Below are 13,309 nucleotides of genomic sequence, written 5' to 3' on the forward strand. Positions count from 1 at the left end.
GTTTCCCAGTCAATAAGGAAATGTCAATCACCAGAGCAGGTGGACAGTTGAATCTACAGTGACAAAATGCTTGTTTTGTCACATTTTCCCCTCCCTTCCCCAAGAACATGAGATTTAAGTAGCAGTTGTCTAATTACTTATATATGCTTCCTGGGACAACTGTGGGTGCTTCAGGGCACACTGCAGGAGAAGGTTTAGCGACAATGTTCTTGTGAATCTTATTGTATCTGACACAACAAAGCTGTCCTGTCTGGCCTATAGCAGTTTTACACTTGAATCCTGCTTTCAGCTCCATGGGATACAAAATTATACCGAGACTTTGAGCAGATCTGTCTGAAATGAAGTAGTTTTGAAGTGTAGTTTTGAAATTGTTGATTCTAGTTCATAGTTTTCTTCAAGGAGGAATTACAGTTTCTCCATGAATATAGTCTTAAGAGTTTTGAAAAGAAAGTTGGCTGATTCAATTTCTAAACAGCTACAAATATGAAGCTGCCACAGAACTTTGGAAATGCTGACATCAGGCTGAATGGCGGAATATTATATTGATAGTTTGCTTTGAGACTTGAGTGCTGTACTTACCTTGGTTATCACATGCTGAACCTTAAGCTTGATAGGTGCCAGGAATCTATTTCCTAAATGATCTGAAGTAGCATTACTATTTTGAACATCTCCTTGAGGATAAAATTATTTAAGATCCTTATATCAAATATATTTCAGAGAATGCTAACCTTGTTCAGGATGACAAAACAACAAGAGTAAATCCTGCAGTTTTCTGGTCACAAAGAAGGCACATCTTTAGCTGAAAATGAGCCTCCAGAGAGGCATAGAATGATACAGCACAGGAGGAAGCCATTTGGCCCATAATGCTTGTACCAGCTCTTAGAAAAAGATATTTAATTAGTCTCACACTCCAACTCTTTCCCATAGTCCCACAAATGTTTTCCCTCGGATATCTATCCAATTTTCTGTTGAAAATTATTATTGAATCTACTTCCAATACCTTTCAGGTAGGTGTATTCCAGAATATAACAACTTATGTGAAAAATCTTTTTTCCTCACATTATCCCTGGTTCTTTTGCCAATTACCTTAAATCTGTTGGTACTGACCCTTATGCCACGGGAAACAGTTTCCCCTTAATTAACCTATTAAAACCCTTCACGATTTTTAATACCTCTACTAAATCTTCTAATCTTCTCTGCTCTTAGAAGTAGAAGCCCAGTATTTTTAGTCTCTCCATGTAGCTGAAGTAGTTCACAACTGGCACCATTCTAATAAATCTCTTCTGCCCCTTCTCAAAGGCATTGACATCCTTCCTAATTGGCCACAGTACTCCTACTGGGGCCCTGAACAGTATTCAGGAAAGGTTTGGCATAACTTTGTTGCTTTCGTGTTCTAATGTCTCTATTTGCAAAGCCAAGGAAGGATCCCACATGCCTTTTTACTTGGCCTTCTCAATTTGTCCTGCCACCTGCAAAGGCTTGTGTATGTCCACCTGTAAGTTTCTGTTCCTGTACTTCCTTTTAATTGTACTACTTAGTTTATAATGTCTCTCCTCTTTCTTCTTGCCAAAATGAATCACTTTACACTGCCATATTCTGCCCATTACACAAGACTGTCTGTATCCCCCTGAAGTCTGTTACTATCCTCCTGTCTGTTAATATCCCCCTCAGTTTTTACTATATTTTGTGTGTCATCTGCAAACTTTGAAATTATGTCATAAATACCCAAGTCCAGGTCATTAATACATATCAAAGACAGCAGTGGTCCCAACACCAACCCATGCACGACACAACTGCACATTTCACCACAGTTTGAAAAACAACCATTCAATCTTTACCTCTGAAGCCAAAATCTCCATAGTAATAGGTTGGCTGTTCGAAGAAACCTAGCCCCCGAATTCTGAGGATTTCTTTGAAAGGATATGGAAAAGAAGAAATCATTTAAAAATTGGGGTCTCTGTGCTAAAACTATATGTGCTCATGTCACGCTCAAAATGAGTTAAATTTATTTACCAAGTGGCTCAAGTTAATGATGACATTAACTAACCTCATGCCATTGTCAGGGATAGCTGGTTTGCTATGTTGTTTTTGCACAGCCTGCTAAACTACTGCAACAATCCACAATTGATGACCTCATTGGTGGTGGTGGTGGATGATGCAGCTCAGGATACTTTGCTCCACAGGCACGCATGGTTACACATTTCAGATCTCCCCAGTAACAGTCAGATGATTCTTCCAGTCTCTCTTGACAGAAGAATTTCTCTTATGAGAAGTTGGAGATGCTGAACGGTTTCACCAAACGTGATCCTAGGTACAGCTCAACTGTCTGATTGTGCAACTTAACATCTATCCTTAATCTAAACAAAACAAAGAAGCCCTCAATACTTAGGAAATTCAAGCTCAGAGGTTCAAGCTCACCAGATAAGGGCATCAGCACTATCCAAACAAGGTGATTTTTACCAGCTGGTACTCATACTGCTATACCCCACTAGTGACCTTGTTTGTCATTGCACGTCCCTCAATACTCTAAGACCTGCCACCAGGAATAGGATTAAATATTTTGTGTATGAGTAGAACCTCATCACATTGGCTCTGTGGGCAAAGCAGACTGTACAGGAATCTTGCATTGCCATACTTGGGATAACAGAGTTGGTCATCACCAAGTAACGAAAGGTATAATAGGTCTACTCATATTCACTATTTTTTATTAATTGCTGAGGAAAGTGGGGATAAAGCCTCCTACACTATTTTGGTGGAATTCAGCACAGAAAAGGTGAAAGGGAAAAGTCTACATTATCTTCTAGTACAAGATATCTGTTCCCTTGCCATCGGTAGAATTCACAATGTGAGCAGAGCAACATCAAGTGCAATTGCTGTGTGAGCATAATATTCCTCAACTATTTATTTATATTTGATTTGTATTTCCCTAAATCCAATGGCTATCTAAAGTATCATTTATCCTAGTGACACAACAAACTCTTGGGATAGCCAAAAGACAATAAATACCCATTGTCTCAGCTGGATCAGGTGTCAAGATAAATAGACAAGCATGCATCAGTCAGGGACTGTTGGTATGGAAGTATGTTGAACAACTCATTATTAAAAACAATTTCCTCCCTCTCCATTCCCATCACTTCTAATAAATCAGGGCCACAACTAAACGCCAACAACATGAGCAGATGCTGAGAAGCTGGCTTCTTTGCAAAAGGTTTTGAGGAGGGATCCTCATGCAACCATCACTGATAACTGTATTCCTGAGATTAAAGTTGGTTTTGTTCCATTTATCGCACTCAGTTAGAGCTACTTCACTGCAGAAGACTTGTCTGAGCTAGAGGAGATGGGCAAGTACAGAGGATCCCCAATACCATTCCATCTTCTAGGATCACCTTGCACCACTTCAGCCTCCCAACAAGTCCATTAGAAGTCTTGAAACAAGCTTAGTACGTAAATGCACTGCTTAATGCACAGAAGCAATGTAGGCAACATTTGTGGGTATCATTACCCACTGACTAAAGGTGGTCTCTAATGTTATCAGCAACTTTTATGCAGTCACAATGGTCAATATATGTCACACTTAATGACACACACCTCGACTTAAGAATGTAAACATTATTCTCTGGAATAGAGGGTGGAATTTAATGAGCGTGACAGGGGTCTCGCCCACCAATAGGAGAACCAGTGGGAGGCCTGTGTTGTTTCTCTCCAGGAGACCTGATGCAATTAGCAGGTAATCAGACATTTACCTGGACAGCATCAGGCCTCCCACCCGATTAAGGCTCCAATAGAGTGGAAATTCCACTCCTGTGAGTAGCTGACCAATCAGAAGCCGGCAGCTCTCCAGTACCAGCAGTACCACCAGGAACAGTGTCCAATGTAGGTGCTTCATGCAAGCCTGCAGGAAGGATCAATGATGGATCTTACATAGAGGTGAGTCACGGAGAGGGTGTTGTCAGTGGTGGGTGGTCGGAAGCAAGGCACTGGCTTTCAGCAGGCCTTCCTCCTTGCTCGTGAATGAGGGATTTGCCCCTGGTAAAATCGACAGGGTTTGCTGTGTGGCCTCTCCGGATGGTGAATCCCCCATCCACCACTGGTTGAATACCAGCAATGGCAGGATGAGGCCCTTAAGTAGTTACTTGAGAAAGTCACCCAACACCCTTCCCTCTCGGAGCTTAAACAGAAGGATTTGGGAAGGCAGCAGTGTCCCCATCCCACCCACCCGATCAAACAGCCACTCCCCCACCCCTCGCTGCCTCCGAAATGGCCTCTGGGGAAGTTTTAAATTTTGTCCAGAGAATCAATAACACATACTAAAATGAACAAAACGCTTGCAAGAATTTATTTTAATGTATTTTGCCCAAACTAATCAAATTACTGAAACTATAAGTAGTGACCAAGCAGATAGCAAAGTTGAAGATTTTTTTCTCTGGTGTAGATTAATAGGATTAGTGCCAAAGATAACAGAAATTTAAACTGAAGTGCAAATTCAGTAACGTTGCATAAAGTGTGGCTGATATAAGGAAGGGTGAGTTCTCTGGAGCATGTTACTGCAAGAACACAGATTCTTAAGTCATAAGATCATAAGAAATATGAGCAGGAGTTGGCCATTCGTCTCACAGAGCTTATTCTGCCATTCAATAAGATCAGGGCTGAGCTGACTGTGGCCTTAACTCCACTTATCTACCTGCCTCCATAACACTTGACTCCCTTGTAGATCAAAAATCTGTCTAAAGAAACAGTACTTTGTAGTTTTCCCAATTTGATGATTGTTCATTTTATTAAGAGGCCAATAAATAAGGAAGAATTAAACAGTGCTAGCATAAAAACAAAGGGTGCATACGGTATATATCACAATTAGTCAAGAAATAAACTAAGCAATTCTGATATCAGCTAAATATATTGTTACTTTACTTTTCTCTAAATAGACAAGGCCAGTCATAACATTGCAATTCTGTGTATGAAAGATTTTCTTAGTAAGGGATATTAATGCTTATGAATGTGACATTCCTCATTGCGTAGACCTTTTGGGATTTGTACCACTTGCAAAAATTCTGGCCTGCCAAAAGTGCATGTTTGAAAACTATACGCAGTGGCCTTTAATTTTATACTATGTGGTGCCAGCAAGTGAGAACATAACATCAGAAAAAGGAGCAGGAGTCGGCCACCCAGCCCCTCTGCCACTCAGTAAACTCATGGCTGATCTTTGACTTGCCCCATATCCTCCAATTCACCTCAAGTCAAAAAATGTATCTATAACAGCCTTGTATATACACAAAGACTGAACATCTATAGTTCTCTGGTGTAAAAAAATTCCAGATTCACAACCCTCTATGTGAAGGATTTCCTCCTCATCTCCGTCTTTAATGATCGACACCTCTTCCTGATACAATGCTTCCTAGCTCTAAATTTTCTAGCAAGGGGAAAATCTCAGCATCTGCCCAGTCAAGCCCCCTCAGAATCTAATGGGCACGGAATTCAATTGCATAGCAGTACTAGAGCTCCATGTTTGTAATGCAGGAGGCACTGCTGGCCGCTCCCCTCATGAGACTTGCATCAGGCAATTGGAGTGGTGCACATAGTTGAATCTCCCATGCACCTGCAGGAACACAGATTCTTAAGTAATAAGATCATAAGAAATATGAGCAGGAGTAGGCCATTCATCCCATAAAGCATGCTCTGCTATTCAATAAGATCAAGGCTGATCTGATTGTGGCCTTAACTCCACTTTTCTACCTGCCTCCATGACACTTGACTCCCTTGTAGATCAAAAATCTGTGTAAAGAAACAGTACTTTGAAATTTCCCCAGTTTGATGATTGTTCATTTTATTAAGAGGTCATTAAGGGGTTGAAACATAGAAAATAGAAGCAGGAGTAGGTCATTCATCCTTTCAAGCCTGCTCCACCATTCAATATGATCATGGCTGATCGTCTATCGCAAAGCCATACTCCCACTCTCTCCCCATACCCCTTGACACCTTTAGAGTGTAGAAATCTATTTCCTTCTTAAATATATTCAGTGACTTGGCCTCAACAGTCAATTCTCTAGAGAATTCCACAGGTTCACCGTTCTCTGAGTGAAGAAGTTTCTCATCTCAGTCCTAAATGGCCTACCCTGTATCCTGAGATTGTGACCTCTTGTTCAGGATTCCCCAGCCAGAGGAAAGATCATCCCTGCATCCAGCTGTCCAGTCCTGTCAGAATTTTATACGTTTCAATGAGATCCCCTCTCATTCTTCTAAACTCCAGTGAATACAGGCCTAGTCAGCCCAATCTCTCCTCATACAGCAATCCTGCCAGCCCAGGAATCAGTCTGGTGAACCTTTGCTGCACTCCCTCCAAGGCAAGTATAGCCTTCCTGAGGTAAGGAGACCAAAACTACACACAATACTCCAGGTGTGGTTTCACCAAGGCCCTGCACAACTGCAGTAAGACATCTTTGCTCCTGTACTCAAGTCCTCTTTCAATGAAGGCCAGCATACCATTTACCTTCTTGACTGCTTGCTGCACCTGCATGCTTGCTTTCAGTGATTGGTGTACATGGACATTCAGGTCACTTTGTAATCAACATTTCCAAATCTATCACCATTTAAATAATACACTGCCATTCAGTTTTTCCTACCAAAGTGGATAACTTCACACTTATCCACGATATACTGCATCTGCCATGTATTTGCCCACTCACTCAACTTGTCTAAATCGCCTTGAAGCCTCTTAACGGCCTCCTCACCACTCATTCCCACCAAGTTTCGTGTCATCAACAAACTTGGAAATATTACATTCGGTTCCCTCATCCAAATCATTGATATAAAGGGCGAAACCAAAATATCACAGACACCTACAGGCTGATGTAATGCACAAAAACAAAAATTAAATATGCAAGGAACACCTTCCTTATTCATGCCTACAACAACAAGTGTTAGCAGGCAGGATGGGACCTGTTCTGGGACCACTTAAAGGGTCACTCAACCAGTTCAAGCTGAGATGTTTTTGACCTACTTGTGCTGTGGTGAGTTGCTGGAGGGGTTTGAAGATTTCTGTTGACCACAGTAAGGCTAAGTGAATTACATAGCCTTTGGTAAGTAGGAGGGCAGTAACTGCTGTGCCACTTGCTCTGCAGCATGATCAGGACAGGCAGAGGCGAAGTTAGAGAGGAGAACCTCTGCGAGTAAGAGGAGGGCTATCCTTAGAAGGCCTTACTCGAGAGAGTCTTTCAGGACCATCCGTCTTACTTTGGCATGAGTCAGAAGGCTTTGCCTTTCTAAGGAGGTGATCACAGAGCTGTGTTACTTTCTTCACAAGGAGATGGAGGCAAGGGTGGCCCTCCCAGTGCCAGTGAAGATCACTGTCATCCCTTCTTTCTTTCCAACTGGTTCACTCCAGGCAGGAGTTTCGACATTAGCAACATCGCAATTTGCCATCCACAGAGTTATCTTGGAGGAGACAGAGGCGCTCCACAGGAGGAGAGGAAACTTCACCCACTTCCTCCTGAGGACAGAAGACCAGGATGAAAGGGTACGTGGGTTCACCAGGATAGCAGGATTCCTGATTGTGATCCTAACACAAATGCATCCCATATTAAGTTCAAGAGTGACACAATGAATCAAAAACAAGAATCTTAAACTTAAACAAAGTCATTTACATAGGTATGAGGAAAGAACTGACTAAGGTTGACTCCAAGGTTTGGTGGTAAATAGTGGGAAAAATTTTAAAAAGTGATTCAAAATGTTCAACAAAAATATGCTCCACTAAAAAGCAAAAACTTAGTGAGAAAGATCCATTCATGACTTACTTGGGAAATTAAGAATGGTATTAGGTTAAAAGAGGAGGCTTATAGTGTTGCAAAGAATAGTCATAAGTCTGAAGATTGGGAGAGTTTTAGAAGCCAGCAAAGGGTGATCAATCGGTTGACTAAAATGGAAAAAAAAATATAAAAAGGTTTGTATGAGCTATTATAGGTATATAAAAAGGAAAATAGCTGAAGTAAATGTAGGCACCTTAGAGGCAGAGACATGAGAAATTATCATACGGAATGAGAAAATGTCAGTGATGTGACCAAATATTATGGCCCCATTCACCAACATGAATATCGGGGCAATCCTGCTTCTGCCAATCATGGAAGCCCAGACCAAACTTCATACTGAACAGGCAGTTAATTGCTTGCAGTTGTGGCTTCCACCCCTCTCCGAGAGGATACCCTGCCTGCAAAAGGTGCCAGTCAATTGGAGGACCAGCAGCTCTTCTGTCTCAGTAGCGCTACCAGGAACAGTGGTCACTGCTGGCACTCCAGCAGGTACCAGAACAGCAGGTCCCAGAACAGCAGCCATTGAGGATGCCTATAGCATGTGGGTAAGTGGTGGGATTGAGGCTCGCCAGTACCAATCAGGCAGACTCGACGAGGTGGTGGGGGGAGGGGTCAATTGTAAGATTGGGGAGGAGGTTAGCAATGTGGGTGGCACGCCGCTGGGTGGGGGCTCTCCGTGGGCTGCAGGGAGCTCAATCAGAGGACGCATCCTTCCTGTTGCCTCTCTCACCCCAGAGACCACAGGTGCCTAGCCGCTGCTGATAAAATCCCAGCAGTGGTGGGAAGGCAACGGGCATCTCACCTGATAGCTGCAGTGATAGTGGATGCACTGGTTATGATGTTCCAAAATTCCCTAGATTCTAAAATGGTCCCAGCAGATTAGACGTTCACAAATTTAACAACACTATTCAGGAAAGGAGACAGAGAAAACAAGTCAGTTGTCAGGAGGATATAATAATTTTCATAATGTTATTGGAATTCATTGTAGAGTAATAGTGGGGTCTGTTTCTGTGTGTATGTGTGTGGGTGGGTGGGGGGAACTTAATTGAATTAATGGCAGCTGGTCTGAAGGCTTTGATGTATCAGAAGATAAGCTAGTTTTGAAATGTTAAGTAGGTAAATTTAGGTGTAAAGGGAAAATTTGCATTTTTAAATAAATCAGACTGGATTGAATTCAAAAGAGGGAGTGAAATGTGTCACCTAGCCAGGAGATGTTAAGAAACAGTGTATTTATTTTTTCCAAAGATTACTGGTAAAGTTGGTACTGTGATACATTTTATTATGAAAGGTAAAAATCCAACGGCTTTGTGAAACAATAGGAATTCACATTCAAAGAGGAAAAATGTATAAAGGAGAAGAGATTATGTGTAAGGGCAGGTTTCTAAGGTCTAATAAGTGTGAAAAGCCTCCAGCATCTAAGCCTTAAGCTGCTGTCTACAAAGAATTGAAGTTAAGAAAACTCATTTAGAATTTGATTGTTCAGGCTATTTTGTGTTACTTTGCCTGGGCTTTTTAAAATCCATGTGTCTCACTGTTATCTTAATGGAGGTTTAACAGAGGTTTAGATTAATTAGGGGATTCAGAAGTTATCAGGGTAGTAATTTGTAGATCTATGTATGTGCTTAAAATAATTTGCCCTGTTAATAAAGGTTTAATTTAGTTTTGTAAGATATCTATAAGACTTGGTGGCTTTCTTTTACTGAATTCATAGCCTGCATCTCGAAATAAGTACAAATTGCAAAAATAGTTGTGACAGCTGCTTCAAGTTTCCGTCTGGGATTTGGGCAGCTTGGCACTTACCATAACACAGTTTTAGGGAAAATGCTGGAATCTATTATTCTTCTTCTTCTCTAGGTAGCATCCTCAATTATTCAAGTGTCGCTGAACCATGGCTTACACTGCGATTTTAATATAGGGCAGGGCGAGGAGACAGGCCCAAAATCTACCTCAGCCAGAACGGGAATCGAACCCCATGCTGTTGCCATTATTCTGAATCACACACTAACTGATCTAACCCACACTCCCCTGTTCCAGAATCGATTATTATGCAAGTCATAACAATGCATTTAAATAATCACAGTATGATCAGACAAAGTCAACATGGTTATACAAAAGGAAAACTGTGTTTGACAAATTTATTTGTGTTTTTTTGAGAATGTAACTAGTAGGGTAGATAAAAGGGAGCCAGTAGATGTAGTATACTTGAATTTCCAAAAGGTATTCAATACCCTGCCATACATAAGGTTAATATGCAAGATAAGGGCTCCTAGAGTTGGGGGAATATATAAGCATTTATGTAGGATTGAATAACCCACAGGAAGCAGAGAGTAGGGATCAATGAGGCATTGCAAGTTGGCAGGATGTAACTAGTGATGTGCCACAAGGGTCAGTGCTGTGGCCTCAACTATTTACAATCTATATTAATGATTTAGACAAAGAGACAGAGAGTAGTGTATCTAAGTTTACTGACAGTACAAAGCCAGCTGTGAAAGTAAGCTGTGAGGAGGACATAAAGAGGTGGCAAAGAGATATAGACAAGTTAAGTGAGTGTGCAACAAGGTGACGGATGAAGTATAATGTGGGAAAGTGTGAGGTTATTCACTTTGGTAAAAAGAATAGAAAAGCAATACTTGTTTTTAAAAACATGGAAATTTTAAATGCTGCTGTTGACAGAGACTTGGGTGTACTCTTACAAGGAACATAGAATATTAGCATGCAGATACAACAAGCAATTAGGAAGGCGAATGGCATGTTGGCTTTTATCACAAGGAGAATGGAGTACAAGACCAAGAACAAAGAAATCTTCAAGTCACACACCATGCTGACTTGGAATTATATCATCTATCCTTTATTTTCACTGGATCCAATCCTGAAACTCCCTCTCTAACTTCAATGTGGGTATACCTACAGCACTTGGACTGTAGTAGTTCGAGAAGGTGGCTCACCGCCACTTTCTCAGGGGCAATTAGGAATGGTCAATAAATAATGGCCTTGCCAGCAATGCCCACATCCCATGAATGAATAACGAATAAAAAAATTGCCGGTCAGTTGCAAAAGCCTGCATGCCACATGAAGGAATGAGATCAGTATCTACAATGGTAGCTGTCTGTGTCTGAATGGCAGCAGACGCATGCCAGCAGCCAGGGATCCCATGACCTTTGACTCCTACTGGAGCACTGATAACATTGCAGCTGATTAAAGCATCGTGTACTTGCAGCAGACAGACCAGTGATAGCCCAGACACAACTTCCAATCTGTGCTGTGTTAGCTGACCACAGTCAGGGAATTTACCCAAAGTTCTCTGGTAACAACAACAACTTAGATTTATACAGCACATTTAATGTAATGAAACATCACAAGGCACTTCACAGGAGTGTTATAAAACAAAGTATGAGGTCAGATGACTAAAAGCTTGGTCAAAGAGGTAGGTTTTAAGGAGTGTCACAAAGGAGAAAAACGAGGTAGAGAGGTGGATAGGTGTAAGGAGGGAATTGCAGAACTTGAGGTCTGGTCAACTGAAGGCACAGCCACCAATGATGGCGTGATTAAAATTGGGGATGCACAAGAGACCAGAATTATGGGAGCACAGATACATTGGAGGATTGTTGGGCTCAAGGAGATTGCATAGATAGAGAAAAGTGAGGCCACGGAGGGATTTGCTAACAAGGATGAGAATTTTAAAATCAAGACATTCTTGAGAGAGGAAGAACCAGCCAAATTCCCATTTCTGAGTGTTCTGCAGTAACTCCTGCTGGAACTGTACCAGTGAGGACAGGATCAGACTTGACTGCAAAGCCCTCATTGGTACAGCCAAATAACCTACTGACATTCGCCGTCTAGATCCAGACATGAGGAATTATTACTTGGGCAATGTACTAGAGGAAGCCAGTTACCTCAGCATGTAATCAACACATGAAATTAAAGTTGGATACTGAATCTCAGGCATTACATTCCTTTACGATTAGTATTGGTGTTTTTGAAGCATTGTTCACTATAATGAACTAACATTAAAGAGAAGCTGAAATTTTTAACAATTGTTAAATAGGCGTTCATTATAATGGTGCAGTGCTTTAGTGTTCCGTTGCACAGCATCTGTTTGCACCTGGAGATTTCCAACCAGTGGTACAGGGTAATATGCTAAACCAGGGTTAGGCCATTCCCCAAAGAAAGGAAGAAGGGGTTTAAAAAGTCACCCAGGTAACATTCAGTTCAACAGCAAAATGCATAAATCTTAGGAGTAAAACAATCTCTCAGCAAAGAATGAGGAGTGACACAGGATGAATCTAAAAAGGGAGAACATTTATACAATTTAAAACCACAAATTTTAAACATTTACCATGTAAACTGAGGGGAAGTTTCAGACAGCAATTTTGTTCTAACCAAGTTTCTCCCCACCCAGCAGTCCAAGATAATAACAATAGCTACAATTTAACGGATAGGAGACCATTAAAGAGAATTACCGGTTTTCTTGTTGCTTAAGCAAAGCTTCAGTTTTGCTTTGAGATTCAGTTTTCAGGCTTTCCAGCTGTTCTTCAATCTAAACCCAAATAACATGTTTCAAGATGTTAATTTTGAATATCTAATTCAACTAGCAAACAGACAGTGACAAAACAATACTGAATTGTTTCTCAGCAATAAAAATGTACAGGAAACATGCAAATATCCTTTTTTTTAAAATAGAAAGCTGAAATATTCCTGGAACTAATTCCTAATGAATAAAATCTAGATCTAAAAATATTCACTCCCTACTGTGATTGCCCTTGCTTATCTATCACAGCATAATTCTTTTTATCTTTTTATCTGTTTTTTTTTTTATCTTCCAATCCCCCTCTCTGGCTCTTAAACTTTCTCACTGCTGCCTCTATTTAAATAGCTTGTGCACTTTCTCCATCATGTTATAGATTTCTCTTTCTCTTTCCCTCTGCTTCCAATTCATCTTAGCTCCGCCTCTCTCTCTAACCGTCATTGATTTAATCTATTTATAATAATTTTTACACGTTAAAAAAAACTAATGCATTTATCAAAGTGCAGTAATACATGCTAGGGAAGAGATTACCCTAACTGAAAGGGAAAGTGAAACTTCAGGGCCAGAATCTTACACTGATCGAGTGGGCACATGCCTGATCTGAACGCATGTGAAATTGTGCAAAATGATGTTGGTCATTCATCCCTACATCGTCGCACACTCAAGCAATATTGAGATTGGCACAGGAGCTGGTGCCACACCCGCCGACAATTTAAGGGCCAATTAAGGCCATTAAAAACCCTATTGTCCATGATTTTATGTTGCCTATGCGATTTTGCGCTCATCGCACTAACTAAATGGGCAGGCGGGCAGCCCGTTTTTAATGAAGCCTCATCCAAGGGCGGGATGAGATGTCCGGGCTGAAATATAATAAAAAAAGATATCTGAGGACTGATGTTTTTTGAGTTCTGATGTCAGGTGCTTGAATGTGTTGCAAAGCACAGTTTGGTGCATTTCTTTCTAGTCATTTAATCTGTACAGGTCT

At 41.0% G+C, this 13,309-nt stretch overlaps 1 protein-coding gene across 1 annotated transcript in view; it reads right to left on the bottom strand.

The window, feature by feature from the left end:
* The window catches only part of LOC121282549 (coiled-coil domain-containing protein 158-like), a 187,254-nt gene that overhangs the window by 102,823 nt on the left and 71,122 nt on the right, over positions 1-13,309 (bottom strand). Inside the window, exon 8 of the mRNA XM_041196290.1 lies at positions 12,260-12,336. Within this exon, the coding sequence (XP_041052224.1) occupies positions 12,260-12,336 (77 nt within the window). The remainder of the gene's footprint in view (positions 1-12,259; positions 12,337-13,309) is intronic.

The sequence above is a fragment of the Carcharodon carcharias genome, chromosome 1, assembly GCF_017639515.1.
Source record: "Carcharodon carcharias isolate sCarCar2 chromosome 1, sCarCar2.pri, whole genome shotgun sequence".
Classification (NCBI taxonomy): domain Eukaryota; kingdom Metazoa; phylum Chordata; class Chondrichthyes; order Lamniformes; family Lamnidae; genus Carcharodon; species Carcharodon carcharias.